The sequence below is a fragment of the Nilaparvata lugens genome, chromosome 3, assembly GCF_014356525.2.
Source record: "Nilaparvata lugens isolate BPH chromosome 3, ASM1435652v1, whole genome shotgun sequence".
Classification (NCBI taxonomy): Eukaryota; Metazoa; Arthropoda; class Insecta; order Hemiptera; family Delphacidae; genus Nilaparvata; species Nilaparvata lugens.
The window spans coordinates 15,395,375-15,417,314 of NC_052506.1; the positions used below are offsets into that span (position 1 = coordinate 15,395,375).

The window sequence follows — 21,940 nt, forward strand, 5'->3', positions numbered from 1 at the left end:
TAGTTAGCTATGAGGTATCACAGAGAAGAAAATTCCTTCTACTTTGTGGAGGTATCCAAGTACTCTTGTAAACTGGATATTATTATTAATTTAATAAACATCAATTTCTTAAAGAATGTGTATCATCCTTCATTGGAGTTTCATAAATTAATTTGCTACAAATAAAACCAAATTTGATCATCCCAAACATAAAGTGCCGGTTGCACAAAAGCCGGTTAAATTTTAACCGTGATTAATTCTACGAGAACCAATCAGAGAAGCCGTCTTTTCCAAAACGTTTTCTCCGATTGGTTCTCGTGAAGTCCATCACGGTTTAACCGGCTTTTGTACAACCGGGCCTTAAAGTTTGAGCGCTAATATCTCACTAGTAGTTCTGTGAACAGTAGACCTCACGCAGTTTTCATCCACAAGTATCTGATGTCACCTGTTCTATAGTGAGGTTCACGTTATAATTGCAGTGAAATGATGGGAGAAAAACGTTGCCAAATCTCTCCATTTTGCAACTGAGTGTACACAGCTGTTACTCAATTCATCTCATTAAATTTGATCTAATAATAATTATCATTTCCTTAATAAAATAATCTATTTAATGTCAAATTAATCAAGAAAATATATTTTTTCATAATTTGATTCAAAAATTTGCTTCCATAAATGAGATCAGATTTTTATTTTTATACAAACCTGAAATGGCGGCTAATTTAAAAAGCTGTGATACACCAATCTGAATTTCGAAATAACAGAAATTGAGTTATTTTGTAGGTATTCTATTCCAATTTCTTTCAAAAATTATAGAAAAATAGAAATCCTTTCTAAAATAATTGATTTCATTGGGAATGATTCTGAAAAGTAATTTCAATTATTATTCATTTAATTTTTTATTTTCAATTATTATTAATTTATACCAGTACAAGTAGGTCTAACCTAAACGTGTAGGCTAACTGAAGAATGGATAAAGTAGTCATGCTTAGTTATCAACTTTTAAAATGTCATTTCAGGTATTTTAATTTGTGTTTCTCATACGATAATGTTTAAAAATTATCTAATTTTTTCAAAAAAAAACATTTAAAATCAATTATACGACTTGTGTACCAAAGTATTTCGATAGAATGAAAAAAAAATGGCGGCTGAGAATTGTTAGTCTACTTTTGTACAGTCACTGTCAAAAGTAAAAATAAAATATTCTGGCTAACTGACAACATTGCAAAGCTAGAGAGAGATAGCGCTATCTGTTTTGTTGTATGATAGAAAAGGACAGCAACAGTTTTGTCAATTGTACCCTGCCATTATAACGTGGACCTCACTATAGTTGATTCAGTTGAATCACAATTCACAGTTGAATCTTAATTTACTCTTAAAAACTGTTATTTGTTTTCTTAAAGATCAAAAACTCACTTAAATATGTTAATAAACTCAGTTCACGTTTGAATTTGTATCCTATATGATAATTTATCCAGTTCCTTGATAAACTTTCCATTTCATGAAAATATTTCTCAACTATTTTAAAATTATTTTTTAAATCAAGAATATTATAATTTCTTCAGCATTATTTAATTCATTTAATCATTTTTCATTTTATTTTCAATCACCTATTTCATTTGTTTTTCAAATGTGAGAATATTAATGCTGATGGGCATGCATCATGAAAAATATTGAAACCCTACCTTATAGAAAAAGACACGGCCAGACATCTGTGTAATGCATGCAATGAATAATTCACTTGTCAGCTGATTGATTATGAATAATTCTATAGTCTGATTAGTCCCATCTTCAAAGTAGATTATTACAGTGATATCAGAGTATGGAGGAATTTCTTTTCTTTTCATATTATCCTTAAAATGCAAAATTTCAAAAAACCTTGTGTACACATTGACGAGCAGCGCGCAGTTGAAAAAGGAATATTCCTGCTAAATCTCATCGAATTCACTCGAATTCTATTAACGCGTTTGGCCGTAATCGTGTTAAATACAGACAGACAAAAGAAAATTCTCACTATGTTCGGTTGAATATAATAATGATAAAGAACGCTTTCAATTTAAAAATTTGTTCCATTTTGATAATTTATAGTACCCCGATCAACAAACTCTGAAAAATGATGTTTAGATAGATTCTACAGAAGATATAATAATTATAAAAGTGAGGTCTACTTTATCTTTATTCTTTATTCTTTATTGATTGATATAATAAGTATACATCATATAAATGATAGGGAGAGGAAAAATAAGGTAACCTTGTGCTATTCCTCTCCCCAATTTAGATATGGTAACACATAGTCCGAAATAGGTTAAGTCTTGTAGCTCTTCACTTCACAAAATTTTCAGACCACTAATATGTTCACAAAGTAAATTTTCAAATTTAGATGCTTCAAAACAAAAAATAGAACGGATATTTCACATTATTATCACTTGAATAGAGAAGATTCATGTATTAAAAAGAAATAATTCTGAAAAAGAACCGAAAATAACAAACTTAATTCTACTATAATGGTAGAATTTGATTATACCGGTAACATTGGTGTTGATATCCTTATCTATCATTTTTGAAAAAGCAAATACTGCTATTCTTTTAACTCACTCTGTCTTAACAAGGACAAAACCCAAATGTCGGAGTTTGGCTTCACTTCTAGTAGGGACAATACAACATTTTTGGGCATCACTTTACAAAATAATGTTAAGTGGGAGACTCATGAAAACTTATTATTTAAGAGAGTATCTAAATGTTTATTTTTATTGGATCGTTTGAAATTTATTGTTAACCCAGTTGTTCTAATTACTGTTTATTATGCATATGTACATAGCCATTTGTCTTATGGTATTGTTGTTTGGGGGAATGACACTAACGTTAAGAGACTGTTTTGCAGAAGTGTGCAATGAGAGTGATTGCTCATGTCCATGGTGTCGGACACATTGTAAACCTCTATTCCAACAAATGAAAATATTGACTGTCTGCTATTTATGCTTTTGAGTGTTTAATGTATATAAAGAAGAATTTGTCATTCATTCCTTTGAATAATACTGTTCTTAATCATTTTACTAGGAATGCATCAGCATTTAGAGTAAATCAATGTAATTATTCATACACACTAATAAATGGTTTTATTGAGTATGCAATCAGATTTTTTAATAATTTACCGGATACTTTTAAATGTCTAGAGACTAAAATGTTTTAAGAGTGAAATAAAAACTTTTCTTGTTGAAGAATGTTCATACAATAGAAATGAACTGTTGGATAACATGTGATACATAATCTGTAATCTTATGACTGTTATAACTTATACGTTTTTATTATGTTTTGACTTGGTTATGCATTTTGAGAAAATGTTACAGCAATAAAATAATTTGATTTAATTTGATTTTTAGCTCTGCTACAGTTTCCAAAAATGTAAAAATATAGTTAATTAACAAAATATTCAATCTCAATCATGAAAACTCATCAATAATAACTAAAAAATATTTTTTGAATAATAAAATATACAGAGTGAGTTAATAGTTTTTTCAAAAGAAAAAATCTGTTGTGGCGCACTTACACAACTTTGAGGCTAGTGTTCTCGCACATATCAAGTTTACTTATAAACAAAGATCTGAGCCAGCTGGTGACAAGACAATAACGTTGTTGGAGACATACGAGGTCTGCTATCTCTTCATAGTGAATCATTTAATAGAATCAACTGTTGCCAACAGTTTGTGATTGGATAATAACATTTTCTCGAATTTCGTGCTTATTTTCAATTTTAGGTGAAAATGTTACTGAACATTAGTTGTAGAGATTCTCATACTGAATCTTTTTTTTGTTTAAATTGTATCTGAAGCCTGATAATTATTGGGAATCTAATATCAAACTTTGCATAGATGGGGCGGAGCTCCTGAAATTTTTAAAGATATGGGACTTATGGCAGTTGATAGAGCTTATCAATGACTAATTTAGGTATGAATTTGATAAAAATCGTTGGAGCCGTTTTTGAGAAAATCGAGATGAGATATCATGTACACAGACACACATACACTCATACACACACACACACACACACACACAACACACACACACACACACACACACACACACACACACACACACACACATACAGACCAATACCCAAAAATCACTTTTTCCTACAGTTAAGTTGGAAAGTGGCCATTGCTGCACTGATTACAAAACGCAATTTTTTCCGCACTCCAGATTTGCAACGTAAATACGTGCGCAAAGTTCCTCTGCTGCACTCAACAAACCAGTAAACGTTTCTTTCGGTGCAGCAAACTGTCACTTTGCGCACTAGTTGCACAAATAACTATTTTGGACTCAGGGGGCCTTGAAACGTATAGAAATTTAGAAATTGGGGTACCTTTTTTTTCGGAAAGCAATACTTTCCTTACCTATGGTAATAGGACAATGAAAGTAAAAACAGTCAATATTAGGCTACATAAATATACCGGAATCAGCATAGAAGGCATTGGCTAAGCTAAGCAACAATGTTGGCTAATCTGCAACGCTGTTTGAGCACTGTCATTATAATGTGAACTTCACATCCATACATCCAATGTTTACTTTTCGAACAACTCATGAAACGACTACGCTGTACAAATAATCATAGATGCGTTGAGGTTGTGTAATTTCAGATGCAGTCTTTTTACTGTAGTACTCCACTGTGCTTCTGTTCTAGGTGATAGTGATGAGAAAACAGCTGAAAATCACAATCAGCTGGTAGGAGAATGTTCTTCCTCTCACTCTTCATCATCAAAACTCTCATTTCATCCTCACCAACTCCCACAAGTCAATTTTTCCATTTTCTAGTTCAGTCTTCAGTCAGAGTTTCAGTTCACGTTAATTCTTGCACGTTTGCGTGAGGTGAGGCATGGGACATTGGACAGCTAATAGCTACAACAGTGAAACCGAAAAAGAAGCGATCAGACAAAAATTGTGGAATATTATTACTGAGTAATTTTACTAACAAAGTAAAGTTGAAAAAATGAGAATTTATGCCAAGATTTCTTGGTAAATCTTATAATTTTTGCTCCGTGTACAATCATCGCATCGTTGTAATTCAATTTTCTTGGAATCAGTGACAAAGAAATGCTAGTAAAGGTGGAAATGCAGTTACGATTTGATCCTTGTACAACGCTGTCTTATTTATGTGACTATATTAATTTTATTTAATTAGTAAAGTTTATAGTACAATTGTTTCTAATATTATTTTATAGCCAAAGAATAAAGTAATAATTAATCATGGCAACACGGTGGAGTAGCGAGTTTATTGTGGCTGAACATAGGGATTTACAGGTAAGATTTTGCAGTCTTTTGATTTATTGTTTGGTATATTTGAAATTCATTTTAATACTAATTTATACAAAATAATCTAGTGTTTTAGATACTATAATAAATAATTAAAACCAAGTTGAGTGTTCTCTTTCTAAACAAAACACCGATAACTTGGCGTAGAGCAAACTTATTAAGGTTATAAGTTAAGAAGGACATAAGGAGCACAACCTATCTGTAATAATTCTTAAAATCAGGGACGGAAAAAAAGTTATTTGTTGTAAATCTAGGTCCAGTGCCGGCAAAAACACCCAATTTTTGGGGTTTTTTTCCATTTTGGCCTAATCTCAAAGACCTCACGTAGAAAACATTATTTTCTACAAAATTGAATACAGTACGAAATTCCAATAAATTGTGTGCTTGTGCATGATTCTAGATAACTAGAGTTGGGTATCCATTCAAGATTTTTAAAAATTCTGGAAACCTACTAGCCCACTTTTAAAAAGTAAATTAGGTAAAATTACACATTATATGAAAGTACCTACCAAAAGTATTAAAACTTACAAGATTCCTTAGGAATTTCGGAAATTTATTATTTGCGTGTCCTGGCGGCCTTGTAGCCTACAGGGTGCGGCATCAAAACTTTATCCAAACTTTATCCAAAACTTATTTCATTTTTAGAATGGAAGAATGTATTTAAAGTTTTGAAGAGTACACCATAAAGTTGACGTCCCTCACTCTGTATACACTTAGGATACACAAATACTATTTCTAGCCCTTTCAGGCATTGCAGGCATAATTTTGGCAATTTCTTCCTGTATGTTGTTCTTCATCAAAAATCATCAAAGAAAAAATCTCACGAGGGCAAATCAGGAAATCGAGCCGGCCATTACAAATCGCCTATGATTGAGATGAGGCATTCTGTAAAGTCTTACTTCAAATCAGCCATTCCATATATTATTAGGTATATCCATTTCCTATGGATGAAAATTAAGATCTTTGTGACGAATTCTCACAGAACGATCAGAAAGTCCAAGGGCAGACGCATATTTGCGTGCTGCTGTTCGTCTTGGAAAATACAAAATTGAAGCTCTCACTGTGTCAATGTTTTCGCGTGATGTAATGGGCGTAGAACTTTATATCTTAGAACAGCCAATCAAAAAGTAGACCTGAACGGCGAACGAACGCTCCTCGCATAATGGCGAATGAACTGTGCAGGAACAAAACTTTGAAACCACCACTCTCGAGAGTGACAAGTAGCATCAACTAACTGAACAGTAAGCATTTAAAAAAAGAAAGTTTTGATGCCGCACACTGTGTAATAGGGGCCCAACGTATTTATTATAACACACTAGCTTACCCGGCGAACTTCGTACCACCAAAAGTCAATGTATCTCATGTCACACTTGACTTTATTTGACAATCAATATTTTCATTTACACCTCAATTCGGACTTCCTATGTGCTTAGTCATGCAGCATTTATTATTCCCAAAACATATTCTTCTCAATACTTTAATATCTTCTGCTTCATCCATTACCCACATTTGTGGGATCGATGGCGTCATAGAGGTCGATTTCAATACATATAATAACACAACAACTATTCAGATGGCAGATAAAACAGTGACCACTTTAAAAAAAATCAAATCATTACTCATAAATTCATTTACGTTATAAATATGCCTTATCACAAAGCAGCTTCCTGACGGCTCTCTTGAAGGCGGTCTCATCCAACTGCTTCACACCAGGAGGTAGCTTGTTAAAGAATTTCAGTGCAGAAACTCTATAGCTGGCCTGTGAACGGTGGAGACTTCCCCTTGGGACATCCAGCAGCTCGCGGTGCCTGGTGTTGTGGTAGTGAATGTCACTACGGGCAGCCAGAGTATGGTGTAGGCTACCCTCTTGACATACACCAAGCACAGGAGGATGTAATGGCTGAAGACCGTCAGCACACCAAGGCGAGCAAAGATGGGCTTGCAGTGGGCAAGATGATCGTTGCCCGTTATAATTCTTACAGCCATCTTTTACAGTCTCAGGACATCATCAGCCCCCACTGAATGACCCCACAGAAGCAAGCCATAGGTGATGTGGCAATGGAAGAGCGTGTGATACATCATTATAAGGTACTTCTCAGTCACCAGGCCCCTCATATTGAGCAGCAGAAAGCAAATGCGGGAGAGTCGACCGACTGGTTACCTGCTGTATATGACTGTTCCAGCTGAGTTTGCTGTTCAAGACAAAACCCAGCAGCTTCACTGGATTCTGAGGGTCACTCAGTTCACGTGACAAGCTGCAGATGATCCTTTGGGTCTTGTCCTCATTCAGCTGGAATCTATTAGCCAGGAACCATGAAATGGCTGATTAAAGATGCTCTGCAGATGCCTCCAAAACCCGCTCAAGCTCAGCACCCGATGACAGTGGAGATGCATTATTCGCAAACATCAGACAGGAACCGTTGTCGTCGAGGTCACTTATCATGACAAGAAACAGTGTAGGCTCCAGCACCGATCCCTGAGGAACACCAAAAGTCACCGGAAGTGTCCGGGAGTCCGCACCCCTGAGGGAGACAAGCTGAGTCCTTCCAGAAAGGTAAGAGCCCAAGATGGAAAGGGCTGAGTCTCTTAGACCATTAAAGCTCAGCTTTCTAAGAAGAATGCCATGATCCACGCAGTCAGATCACAAAGAGCAGGAGCAAGAGACTCACCATCCTCAAAGGCAACGTCAATCCGCTCAGCTACATGGTCAACTGCACCCACTGTCGATCTCCCAACTCAAAAGCCAAATTGCATGTTGGAGAACAGGTCATTCTCCTCAAAGAAAGCCTCCAGCTGTGGCTTGATCACTGCCTCGATCATCTTGCCAAAGACAGGGGTAATGGAGATGGGCCTGAAGCTACGAAGGCTCTCACAATCACCTCTCTTGAATCCGGGACAGTACTTGGCTAGTACAGGACTAGTTTTCAAGAAATCATGAAACTTTCCAGACCTCAAGCACTCGTTGACAGAAGCAAGTCAAGTTTACTATCAATCAATTGGTAGTAATATCTATCAGTAAGGTGTTGAATTAAAAAAAAATAGATAGGTTAAATCAGTGTTTCAAAGATGAATTTAATGTTTTCATAGTTGTTGATTGTCAATAGATGGTCCAGGAAATATGCGATGTACGATGAATCACACAGAATTCCATATTCTTTCCATCTCCCATTTTAGAAATAATATAAGCTAAGCTAAATTAAAAACAATGTAAATTATTCTTTCATTCTTCAGTAATTTATTATTAATGAATACAATATGAACAACTCTATTTCATGAGGTGAATATTTTTTTCCAACATTTTCCGTGACGTGTTTATTACAGCTGGTAACTTTAGAAGCTAAATCATATTATCACAATATGATCTTGAATCATGATCATCTTTCCGTTCTTCGGTAACCGCTCAGCCGAAAATTTCGAAAACATAAGTTTGTAAAATAGATTAATGAATAATTATTATTAGCCCCCCTTTTAAAATTTCTGGTCAGAAACCATCCCCAATATTCACACAACATATTCCCAAAGTTTCATGCCGCTCTGTCAATTAGTTTTCAAGTCCATAGGGAACAAAGAGACATTCATTTTTTCATATATATATAGATATATAGATTTGGAATTTCCTCTTTTCATTAGTATAAAGATTATTTATCTCGAATGAGTAGTGTGGTGATTATTATGAGTTTTTTAAATCCAATGAATCTTTTGTAGTAACCCTTGTATTATTTTGTAGGATAAACATTGAATTGCACAGATTTTATCTTTAGAATATCAGTAGTCTATGTAGTTTTTAAGTTTTAACGTTTTACTCAAGTCAGGTTTTTAATTTTAAGGTTTTTCTGAATGGATGTAGGTATGTGGCGATTTCCATGAAATTTATTATTCATTCAATAACTTTCATAAAATTCCTGGAATGAAGAGAAGTACAGCCCGTCAGGAATAGCATGAGCTCTAAGTTCAAGATGCGCCGTAGCCCGAGAGAGAATTTTAGTGGTGGGGGAAGCATTGGACTCAGTCTCAACTTGACCTCCGTACGGTGCACATCGCTCCGGTTTGCATAGGCCTAATAGCATAAGCAGTAGGAAAGGCGACAGTGAGCCTTTCCGTCTCAACAACAAGCTCCAGCCACCTCCCCTCTCTTAGTTTCGAGCGGCCTCCCCACTATCACTCCATTATCTCTCCTCTCGCGCATCTCACAGCTCATGCTATTCCTGCCTACTAGTAGGTTAGGTACACTTAGGCGGGAAATAACATTTTTCAACATTCTCCATTAGTAAAGCAAACATATTTCCCTAGCTGAATGAGTGTTTACAGTTTACTCTTTAGAGTAGTACTTGAGATATACATGTAAAATCAGTTACTCTTTGCAGAATTAGGGCTGTATTTGGGAAAAACTTTTTGATAAATTTACAAACCAGGCTATACAGAATAAAACTCGAGTCAAGTGACATATTGTATTTTATTATGATTGATCTACTACATTAAAAATTATCTGAAGTTCATACCTTATGTGTATATAAAATAATCTTTTTCTACAACTTCGTATAGAAAATAGCTATTTCACTGGAAGTTTTGGAGAATGTGCAATAATCCAGTTTCAAACTTGAAATTAAGTTTCATTGTCTTGCGAAACTTTCACCGTAATTGTCTGTATTGGTACTTTTATTGCTACCGGTTGAAAATTACCAAGTTGAAAAGACACAGTAATATTCAAGGTTTCATAATCATTTAACGATTATGCAATACCAGCCAAAATTAATTATATAACCTTGATTCTTTTTCTCCCTTCATATTCTCGTTTTATCGACACAGTGACAAAGCCATTGTCTCTGGCATTTACTTTTTGTGCAATTGATTTATAAAATTACTTTTATTTAATCTATTCAATAATAAACTTACAAATGCTCTAATATTGTCTAATATTGAAATCATATTAGTAGAAATAAAAATCTCAGTACCCTTTTTATATTACAAGTAGCCCTAAACAGAAAAGATACAAATGAAATCATATTATATATTATAGGCTAGCCTAATTATAATAGTTTTGATATTTATACTAATAAATTCAAATAACAAGTAAACTATAAAATGGTATTTAGTAAAAGCTTTCCTGTTTCGAAGTAATGATATTTCTCATAAGAGACTGTTGAGAAACAACACTAGTTGATTCATTCATCAATTCCACTCTCCTTATCCTTTGCATGGCTATTCCAAAGATAGCTACCAATTCCATTACGAGCCGCTTGTTGAATGATGAACAACCACTATGATCACTTTATAACGACATAGCAGTCTGAATTTTGACTAAATAAGTTGATAGTAAAACTATCACTCACCATTTCGAGTGCTTTCGCACATGATATCCATTCTTAGAGTGTAGTCATTCATTCAGTGTTGAAGATAGATTTCATGTGCGAATGCGCTCTACATAGGGATCGGTTTTACTACTATATTATTTATTCAAAATCAAGTCTGTTAATACAGTACAAAGTGTTCATACTTGATCCAATATAGCCTACTAGTTAATAAATGATATCTTAATGTCTCTCCTTATTCTCTGAGATTTAGTTCACATTATATGCATTGCATATAATTATTTTTGGCGTATAAAGTTTTTGTGTAAATATTTTTACGTTGTCGCTAAAGGTGGTATTCTCTCTAACTTTGTTCGAAGAACAATAGAGGTATCGTGAAGTTAAAGTTAACACCTCTTCCAATTGAAAGGGCTCGGGCTTTCTTCTACGAGCTTAAATTTTTCTTCTACCGGCTTGCTTCTCGTATATGCTAGACCTTGAATAAATTCAACGTCTCTGTAGTTTATGTTGATGTTTTATTCATATTCTATATCACATGTCCTAGACAATTCCTAGACTCAGTGGCTGAAAGTGCCGAGACTATTTTATTTATTCATTCATATACAAATACAATCCAGGTAAAAACAACAGGCATTTGCCCAAAACTGCTCTAAACCTTAATTTGGAATACACAGTCTAAATTACTATGGTAATTTATATTTTCAATTCACTTTGTTAACAGTGTCTTGTATTGTTTTTATTGTCTGTTTTCAATCATTTCTTGGAGTGTAATCAAATTAAGATCTATGGGTAACTTTTCTGTCGGCATCATTTCTTTTTTCTTCAGAGAACCTGGTGGCTGCCTTAGATTGTGCATTCATCCTTGTCAATCATTCATCTTCCATCTCATCTCCTGTATTTCCAACTACACACAAATTACAATTATATTATGTTATAAAAGAAGTTTTCTTCTGTAATTGATCAAAGGAAAATTGGGGTTTGATAGAGATCGGTAAAAAATGAAATTTCTCTGGATTCTGCTATCAATTGAAGACTTCCGGGATGTAGAACAAACATATCATCATGTTCTGAAAAACCTTCTATAGTGGAATAAAACTAATAATAATAATAATAATATCGTGCGACCTGGCTGGCTCAGGTCTGGTGTTTTCAGGTCGCAACTGATCAATTTCAGGGCCTCTGACCTAACGACTGCTTTTTAGGCAGCCGGGACCGACGGGTAACGTGTTCATCCGAAACACGGAATAAAACTAGTCTTGTAATTTGTTGCAGGCTAGTGCTATGGCTGTTGATTGGACGGGTGTCTATGTGCTACTAGCTGGGTGAGTGTACTTAATCTTCTTCTATTAGCTTAGTTAACTATTTTGGCTTCTTTCTTTGTTATAGAGAATTTGAATTGTATTCCCACTGAATTCTCTCTATCAAGTAAACACATTGTATATAAACCCATTATTTCTCTCAATAGAGCTGTTATCAGTTGTAACATATATTCATAACCCAAGATAAGCAAAGTTCTTGAAACTAGTATAAATAAATATCGTGTACTTATTTTTATTTATATTATACTCATACTTATAATTGTTATTTTTAATTACTTGATATTCATCACGGTGAAATGAAAGAGATGTCAGTCCCACATAATTTATTCAAAACACATTTATTCTGCCTTCATATTTATGTTACCTATACTTTATGTTGTTAAAATTCAAACGATCATCTCATTTTCTTAATCTAGCCAACGTTGTAGATCTTTCTATGTTTATTTGACCTGTTAATTTCAGACGGCGATATCTAGGTGTGAAAAACCTGGATGATCCATCCGACAACCTGCGAAAATTTCCTCGCCAGAGTAAATACGAGGTTGGCACAGCCGAGTGGAACCCTAGCTCATCCCATTCCCATCTGTGCGCTATATCTGTAAGTTATAGTAAAACAAATCAAATTTAAAGTTTAGATATGTTGAATAAACACTTTTTAGTCCCGATCCCAACTCACAACTCTGCGCTATATCTGCAAGTTACAGTATAACCAAACAATTCAACTCAGATTCAAAGTTGAATTGATACTTTTTAGTACTCAATCACTCGAAAATTAAAATCTAGAGAGCTTTTTTATGTTAGTCAACGGTACACTTACGAATATTCGAAATTGATCCATGTTGAAATTATTACAATTTAGGTATGGTAGGTAATTATTGTAATTCTATATTGATAGTAGGCTATGATTTCTATCAATATGATAGAAATGATAGCTATCATGATATTTATCAATTCTTTGTCATTTCACTAGGAAATGTGTCTAGATTGTCTTGAGTGACTTAAAATTAAGGCAAAATTTGCACTGTAATCATAATAAATGTGTTTAGCAGTGACTAGATGTTAATTGAATGTATGTAGAAAAATTTTATTTCTTTTTTGCAGAGCAACCAAAAAACAGAAGTTCTGTCATGGACTTCTGGGGAGCTGATAGTGATGCATGCGCTCGGCTGGCACACGAGAGTGATATCCGACTTGAATTGGAACAGGTTCGACCCGAATGTACTGGCCTCCTGCTCCATAGACACCTTCACTCACATCTGGGACCTCAGAGATGCCAGGAGACCGTGCACATCACTATCAGCTGTCGGTCAGTTTTATCACAGAGAAAAGACATGAAGATCTCTCATGGTATAGGGCGCTTATGTTCCAAATTTCACTGTGAATTTTATTGATAATTACTTTCTTGGCTGACTGAGAGTGTATGTTCGCCACAATATAAGATACCAACAAAATCAAATCAGATTAGTTTTACTTTGCCAAAACAATAATAAATTAAATAAATCAAGAAAAAATATACTTCTTGAATGAATAAGAATACTGGATTAAATAAAATCTTTTCTTTACCATGGCAGAACAGAAGTACTACTTGCTGAATTAAAAATAATTCGTATGCTAGTAGAAGACACATAGCTTCACAAAAAATAACTACGTGGACTATCGGCTTGGCATAACATTGACATTTGGAACATAAGTGCCCTAAACCATAAGACATCCTCATGATATCTCTTCTCCATGGTTTTATCAATCGAATTGAATACATTCATACCCCTTGTCGGAGGCTCTCTTTCGGGTGGAATGTTGATGGAAAGGATATTTTGTGTACACTTTCCCTAGAAGGGACGGTTATCTGTTGAAACCTCCTCCAATTGATATGGATACAAAACAATCTTATATTTTAGCTATTTAATTTTTTTTCATTTTTTATATTTAATAATAATTTAATCCAGTATCCAGTGAAAGAAGTATAAGGATTTGTGAAATCACCACTTGAATGAATGTTTTATCAATATAAATACAGTCTATAAAAGAGCTGGAGATGGATGGAGTTGATTGTTGTAAGATTATTCTCCCGTTCATATTTTGTAAATTCATAAAGATTCTGCTGCACCAGCAAAAGTCATTTTATTATATTATATCAGTGTATAAGCCAAACTCATTTTGTAATTTGAATAAATAGAGAAACATTATTTGATGTAACCCGTTTCGTGTTCTCTTGACGGATCAGAGTTGGCTCTTATTTATCTATATTGTTTTAACCAGCCTACGGTCATTTATCTCCTATCTCGCATGATTCAGAATTGAAACTAATAATTCTTGTTATCACAAGCATGATGTGTTATTTGTTTATCTGAACAGAAACTGAGAAACATTTAGGGCCGGTTTCAGAGCTCGGGATTTAGCTATGTCCTAAACTTTAAACAGCTGGAGTCAGAAAATTGGCTTTCCAAAACGGGGCGTAGTCCCAGCTTTTATAACAGAAGTCGTAGTTTTTATTTTCTCATTTCTATAATTGGAAACGTTTTTCCTTGACGAAATTAGACATTCCTAGATAATTCAAAATAGCTGAAACTTTACACTGTTTTCTCTTTATTTTATTTTGTGTTCAATTTTCTAGTTTTTCGAAATTTAATTCAAACGTGACTATGACAATGACTGCGACTACGCCCCGTTTTGGAAAAACAATTTAAAGTCTAGGACTTAGCTAAATCCCGAGCTCGGAAACCGGCCTTTAATGTAACTATAAACGTTTTCGTTGTCTGACAGTTGGCGCAACTCAGGTTAGATGGAACAGACAATCGAGGTATTTATTAGCAACTGCTCACAACGGCGATATCAAACTATGGGACCAAAGAAAAGGCACTGCTCCTGTTCAATACATCACTGCTCATCTAGCCAATGTAAGTAATAAACTATTCTCATTGTTTCATTCTGTTACTCTATTATTTTCATTATTTGTCTACCTGTATATTATTAATTAATTTATCAGTTATTTCACCTAAGGGTGGCCGCTAACGACAGGATTAGTGTGTTGAACATGTATGTAAACACAAATAATGTAATTATACATTAGTGTGTCATCACAGCGCAAGGATCGAACAAAATTATTTGAGGTTAGGTTTTTGTATCTTCGATTTATTGTTTATTTTTTCTATTATTTTGAGGCTAAATTATTTTTGTATCAAAATTTATAATTTTCCAGTGGTTTATTTATTGTTATTAGTTGTTTATTTTATTGACGTTGCTTTCCATGACGAAACACTATATAATAACTCTGTAGTAGTTCTGACTCTTTGTTGGAGTATTGAGGAATGCATTTCACTCCTGAAGAGGAGCTTCATCAGCCTGACACCAGGGGCGCTTGCTCTTATGGGTTGGACTGTGTGGCCAAAATGTGGGAAAATATTACATTTGATTTGAAGTTAAGTTGATCATTCAATAAGTTGACAAATAAAAAATGACAAATCCAACTTATTAAATGATCAACTTAACTTCAAATCAAATGTAATATTTTCCCACATTTTGGCCACACAGTCCAACCCATAAGAGCAAGCGCCCCTGGTGTCAGGCTGATGAAGCTCCTCTTCAGGAGTGAAATGCATTCCTCAATAATCCAAGAAAAGTAAGTGTTTTTTCAAAATTTACAAGTAACACAGTGTCAGAACTACAACAGAGTTTATTTATTTTCTAACGTCTGTCAAACAGCTGTTTTTTGTTTGAAGCCTCTCGCTGATGACACAACATGGATGAAGAGCATGTGTGTACACACAAGTTCAACAAACTTGTCCTGTCCTAGGTGGCCACCCTAATAATTATCAATTTATTAGTGCATCTTTCGATACTAGCCATTCTCAGTTTCTACATTTGGAAGGTCTCAATACATTCAATCTGAACCATAAATCTTGAAATCCTATCATTCAACTTATTTACAAAAATTAATTTTTGGTAGGAAAGTTACTGGATTCAACGTCTATATTGTCATGTTGGAATACTATTTTCGGTGAACAGTTTGGTTGCAAACGAAACATTCTTCGTTACTTTTCAATAAACTGATTCATTGGATACTTGAACAAGTTTACTTGAACGTTCAGTCAGTTTATAAATAACAGATCAGTGTGGAGATTTCTTCGTATTCGGACGCAGAAACAAATTTCAAATCATATTATTTATGTAATAGTCAAGATAATACAATTCCATCCACAAAACTTGACTTCTTTATCAGTTACTTTTAAATGAAACTATGGAGTGATCCGTGGTGTAGTGGATAGAGTGCTTGCGTAGCAGCATAGAGATCCCGGGTTCAAACCCTCACAATACCAGAAGTCTTTTAATCAGATCACTCCCGTGTTATCGGATGGGCACGTTAAACTGTCGGTCCCGGCTGAATTATGACAGTCGTTAGGCCCATTGACGGCTTAAATGATATATTCAGGCGGTGGGACCTTCCCGCAAGGGACTCCCCATCAACAACAGCCATACGAATTTACTTTTCACTAAATGAAACTATTCACAGTAGTTTATAGGAGGAGTTCAAAAAGTTGGAGTAGACCTACTTTTTATATTAGAAGTATTATTTAGTACTTAAATAACAGATCTTAAAGTACTTAGTACTTGAATAACAACAATACTTGACAGTATTGAAACTTGTTCTAGAATTTTAATTACAGTGGCTTCTATATCAGTTGATCACTTGACAGATTTTTCTGTGAAAGAGCGTTTCTAAATATATTATATGAGAGACTTATTTTCCTTATTCTTAATGATAACGATTGTGTCTGTTTCTGAAAAGTGAGCCTCCCCTTTCGAAACATTATGAATTTATGCTATCCAATTAGATAGGATTCCGTGCATTATCTTGAATTAAGTCATGTTTTAAATTGTGCAATTGAATCCAATGTCTCAATCTTTCACTACTTTCATTCAATGGTTTTCACGTTTGCAGATTCATGGTGTTGACTGGAGTCCAAACCAGGAAAATCAACTTGCCACTTCGAGTCAAGACTGTACTGTTAAGTTTTTTGATATTACGAATCCAAGAAGGCCCGAGAGTGTATTGACTGCTCCATCTCCTGTCTGGAGAGCTAGATATACGGTATGTTCTAACATTTTATTAAAAATCGTTAACGTTGTTGGCTTGATAATAAGTGACAGGTTCTTATTGAAATATACTAATGTTATGTTCTACTCAATTCTTTATGTCGTATGAATAAATAATATATAAATTAATAAACTATCAACAAACAAAAACATGTTATATTCTATTTAGTATCTATATTTTAAAATTGTACAAACCCACACTTGCTCAGGCTATTTCTATGTGCGATAAAACGGCTATTTGGCATTTGTATATTGCAACTGCTGGTTAGTAATTTGAAAATATAAGTATTATTCAAAACTGTCTTAATACATCACCTAATCTCATTCATTTTTGAGAATTCATTTGAAATTTTGAATTCAATCAAAAGCTTCAAAAATATAAATTTTTAAAATGCTGAGTTAGTCTTGACACAACAATTATGATAGTCAACTTTCAGGTAATCATGTAAGCAGTGATGAACAAATACTGTACAACATCAACTTTTTTCCTACACTATCAAAGGGTTTCAATGTCTTGACAAAACTGACAACAATGCTGCTGCAAATCTGCTTGGGACGCTTCAATATCAGGCGCACAAATCTTCTTTCAAACCAACTAAATTTTTTTCAATGTGCATTCTCCTCTCTCCCTATTCCTTATTCCAGATTACTGATTTATTTATCTAAGTGATTCTGACCTGTATCTCGTGTCTGAGCGTAGCGTACATGGTTAAGTTGAAGAGTGGACATTACTATCCAAACTTCGCTACGCCACCAAATGAAAATGTTATTCTATTCTATCTATTGAAATATTTAGAAGTAATGCATCTCTCCACACATTTTTTGCGACCTATATTTTTCAACAAATAGATGAATTAAAGTGCTTGCTTCCGTTATCCCTTCTGGATAAGTCTGAAAAATCATAAATTAATAATTTGTTTTCCTCCACCTACTATCTAAAGTGCTTACTTTACTTCCTGGAGCATAATACTAAAGTGTCACTTTTTCGCTCTTGGGACGAAAAAACAGAAAAACTCCCTAGGGCGTAAAAGTTACTCCATTTAAATAAAATGGGAAGCATCTCTATTCTAAAAACTTAAATTTGAAATAGGTTAGCAGGTCTAAGCTCAGATGAGGAAACATAATAGATGTGCCTGTCATTGAGTCAACTGAATTAAATATCTCAACCAGAAATTTGATAAACTCATGAAATATATATTTTTGTATGATATTCCATACTTAATATTAGTAGACAGTAAACATTCATACATATTTTTAAACAGCCTATTCTATTCTATTCAAAATACTAGCCAAAAAATATTTTTCATCTGCAATTCAAATCTGAAACGCGCGAACTGGAGTCAGCCATAATTGTTGATAGTCGACCAGCTGCAGATAATTGTTACAACTTTTGCCGATAGATATCCCAATCGGCAGTGCCAACCAGACGACCGGTTGTTAGGTTTTAGATTTTTGGTTATGTTGTGAAAGAAAACATTGTCACCAATAACGTGATTTATTAAAATTATTTGATTTGCAGTTTCTATAAAAAAATGTAGGTGAAAAATGTTGTGTACATCAGAAGTGAAAAATGCTTTTTCTCCCTCAGGGAAATTGTTGCCCTCGGCTTCGTCTCGGGCTTCAAAACTTTTCCCCTCAGGGAGAAAAAGCGGTACTTTTTTACTTTCCTTGCCCTATTATCATTGGTAAGGAAAGTATTGCTTTCCGAAAAAAATTAAGGTACCCCAATTTCTAATTTTCTATACGTTACAAGGTCCCCTGTGTCCAAAAAAGTGGTTTTTGGGCATTGGTCTGTATGTGTGTTTGTGTATATGAGTGTATGTGTGTCTGTGTACGCGATATCTCATCTCCCAATTAACGGAATGACTTGAAATTTGGAACTTAAGGTCCTTACAATATAAGGATCCGACACGAACAATTTCGATCGAATGCAATTCAAGATGGCGGCTAAAATGGCGAAAATGTTGTCAAAAACAGGGGTTTACTCGATTTTCTCGAAAACGCCTCCAACTATTTTGATAGAAGGTATACCTAAAATAGTCATTGATAAGCTCTATCAACTGACACAAGTCTCATATCTGTAAAAATTCCAGGAGCTCCGCCCCATCTATGCAAAGTTTGATTTTAGATTCTCAATTATCAGGCTTCAGATACAATTTTAAACAAAACAATTCTAAGTGGAAAAGATTAAGCATGAAAATCTCTACAATTAATGTTCAGTAACATTTTTACCTAAAATTAAAAATAAGCTCGAAATTCGAGAAAATGTGATTATCCAATCGCAAACTGTTGGCAACTGTTGATTCTATTAAATGATTCACTATGGAGAGATAGCAGACTTCGTGTGTCTGCAGCGCTATTGTCCTGTCACCAGCTGGCTCAGATAGAATAGTAGATTTTATATGCGCGGGAACACTAGCGTCAGTTCATCAATTTTCATAACGGCAAGGAAAGTTCTGTGAGTGCGCCACACCAGATTTTTCACTGTAGATATACAAATAACTATTATACTATTAATAACTTATTTTTGTTACAGCCATTTGGTGATGGGTTACTGATGGTTGTAGTTCCTCCAATGAGAAGAGGCGAAAACAGTCTTCTCCTTTGGAATCTTTCCAATCCTAATTCGCCAGTCCATACGTTTGTCGGTCACACAGATGTCGTTCTCGAATTCGCCTGGAGGAAAAGGAAAGATGGTTAGTAGCATCGCGCTCACTCTTCAACTTTAGAGAAAAACAATTCAGTTGAGAAATGCATCTATTTCTTCAACGATCTTTAATAAGAGAAGAATTATCTGTTTATTGCAGTTCTTGTTCTTATTGTTATTAATTGAAGTTCTTAATTGCGAACTACAATCGAAGGAAACCCGCGTTGAAAGGCGAAGTATGCATTCGATCTGATTAATAATCAAGTTTTTATTGTTCAATTGCTCTATTCATCAAGTACCGGTATCGTACTGTATGATGAATACTTTTTATTATTGTTTACTTGTACTAAATAACAAGTAAAATACCGGATCAATCGAATGGCATGTATGACAATATGGAGTATAATGCTAATGCTTAATGCTGTTCTTGATCATCCTGTTGTAAAGTTGCTTTTGTAATTAACACTTTATTCATTAAAATTTACATTTATGAACCTTGTTCACATGATTTAATATCCATGAAGAGCTAGCCTACATCAATCCTTACAATAGAATTTAATCCTACATCAGAGTTCAAAATTTTTAGTTTAGTCATTAGTTTTGAAGTGGAAATTGGACTTTTTGAAGTGAAAGTGAAATCTTAACCTTATTCTTTTTTGAAACTTTTATTTGTAAAAATTTGGGAGAAGACAGTTTTGGGCTATGCCTGTTGTCTTCTCCCATTCATATTATATTTATTATAATTATGATTTGTAATTGTCAATGAAATGAATAAATACTAGGAACGGTGGCTCAATACTGGGTTACCCGAAACAATAGACTGGCCTTCGTAAAAAGGGGTCATACTGTAGTAAAATAGAGATTATTTATCAACACTGCTCAAAATGAAAAAATCTGATTTTCCTGAAATAATTGAGAAAATAAAAACAGTTTCACTGGGAGCACCGTATTCTACTGAAGAATGCATTGAATTATTGATCAATGGGAACTAAAAACCTTTGCTTTCTTTTGTGTAGTGTATGTATATTTATTATTATTATTTTTTTGCTTGGTTCATGTGGTTAGTGGTTTTAGTTTGGAATTGCTGTTGTTTAGAAGTATAACTTCTCTGACGCTTTCAATGTTGTCGAGTGTATGCAACTTGTTCAATAAAAAGTATTTGATTCATGCAAGTATTCTGAACGGTATAACATTTAGAAAATTGAAGTAAACATTTCTTGCACTTCTAATAAATTTTTAAAGCTTTAAACTTTGTTTTTTAAATATCCAGTGTAGGCAGCATGTGTATTACAATATCACAGCCTCATTGTAATGGAGTCTTTTTTCAGATAGCTGTGATTACCAGTTGATAACCTGGTCCAAAGATCAAACATTAAGGATTTGGAAAATCGAACCTTTTTTACAAAAAGTAAGAGCTTTACATTATCTTGAATTTATTCTATTCCATGAATATGTATTCTGTTATATGAATATTCCAATCCAAACTATATTTCTGTGATTATTTTTCGATATTAATGCAAATTAATTTGTTGTAAGAAATAGGCTCCAATGTAGGCTATTTATCCTCCAATCTCCAATCTGCTTATAAAAAATTAGAAAAAGTAAATGGATCCTTCATTTAGCTCAAATCTAGGGCATCGTCAATTAACACTCTGAAAAAATCTCAAAATTGATGTTATCACACTGAGTGTTTTCACTAATAATATTTATGTATTTATGGTCCATAAATACCCAGATTACAAATTAAAGGTAACTAGATAGAATTTGAAAAAATATGTTTGAAAAAGTAAGTACCTAACATACTTCATTCTTTGTTTTTGAATCTTGCACTAACGATTCCTTCTTGATCTCATAACATACACAATTTCAATCATAATATGGTATTGGCTAAAAGAAGAATTTGCTCGTTCAGAAGAACCTTTAATCTTATATAAGAGTTTTAAATTGATATACTTTGAAAACAATTGAGTTTTTTGATCTTAGAGCAAGAAGCTATGATAATAATTGTGTTGTTGATTGTAATCGATTTATGTCAGATTGGTTGATATTTCTAACTTCATTTTTCAGTTGTGTGGTCATCAATCAGAAGACTCCGTAGTAGTATTAAGCAATGGAAATGACCTGGGTAAGTAAACAAATGATTGAATTAATTTCAAAAAAGTTGAGATCAAAATCAATAAATTGATTGAAATCTATGAAATGTTATAATAACTTAATAAAGCTTTTGTTATACTAATTATCCTGTTTATTATAATTTGAGATAGTCACAATCTGTTTATCATTTGTGC

The 21,940-nt window shown here is 33.8% G+C and overlaps 1 protein-coding gene across 1 annotated transcript in view; it reads left to right on the forward strand.

Annotated features, from left to right (window-relative positions):
* The first annotated feature begins 4,749 nt into the window (after nt 1-4,749).
* The window catches only part of LOC111051483 (GATOR complex protein WDR59), a 45,371-nt gene continuing 28,180 nt past the window's right edge, over nt 4,750-21,940 (forward strand). The window contains 9 exon segments of the mRNA XM_039423025.1: nt 4,750-5,271; nt 11,865-11,914; nt 12,374-12,509; nt 13,013-13,217; nt 14,675-14,808; nt 16,851-17,000; nt 19,542-19,701; nt 20,981-21,060; nt 21,720-21,777. Of these exon segments, the coding sequence (XP_039278959.1) occupies nt 5,218-5,271; nt 11,865-11,914; nt 12,374-12,509; nt 13,013-13,217; nt 14,675-14,808; nt 16,851-17,000; nt 19,542-19,701; nt 20,981-21,060; nt 21,720-21,777 (1,027 nt within the window). The 5' untranslated portion in view covers nt 4,750-5,217.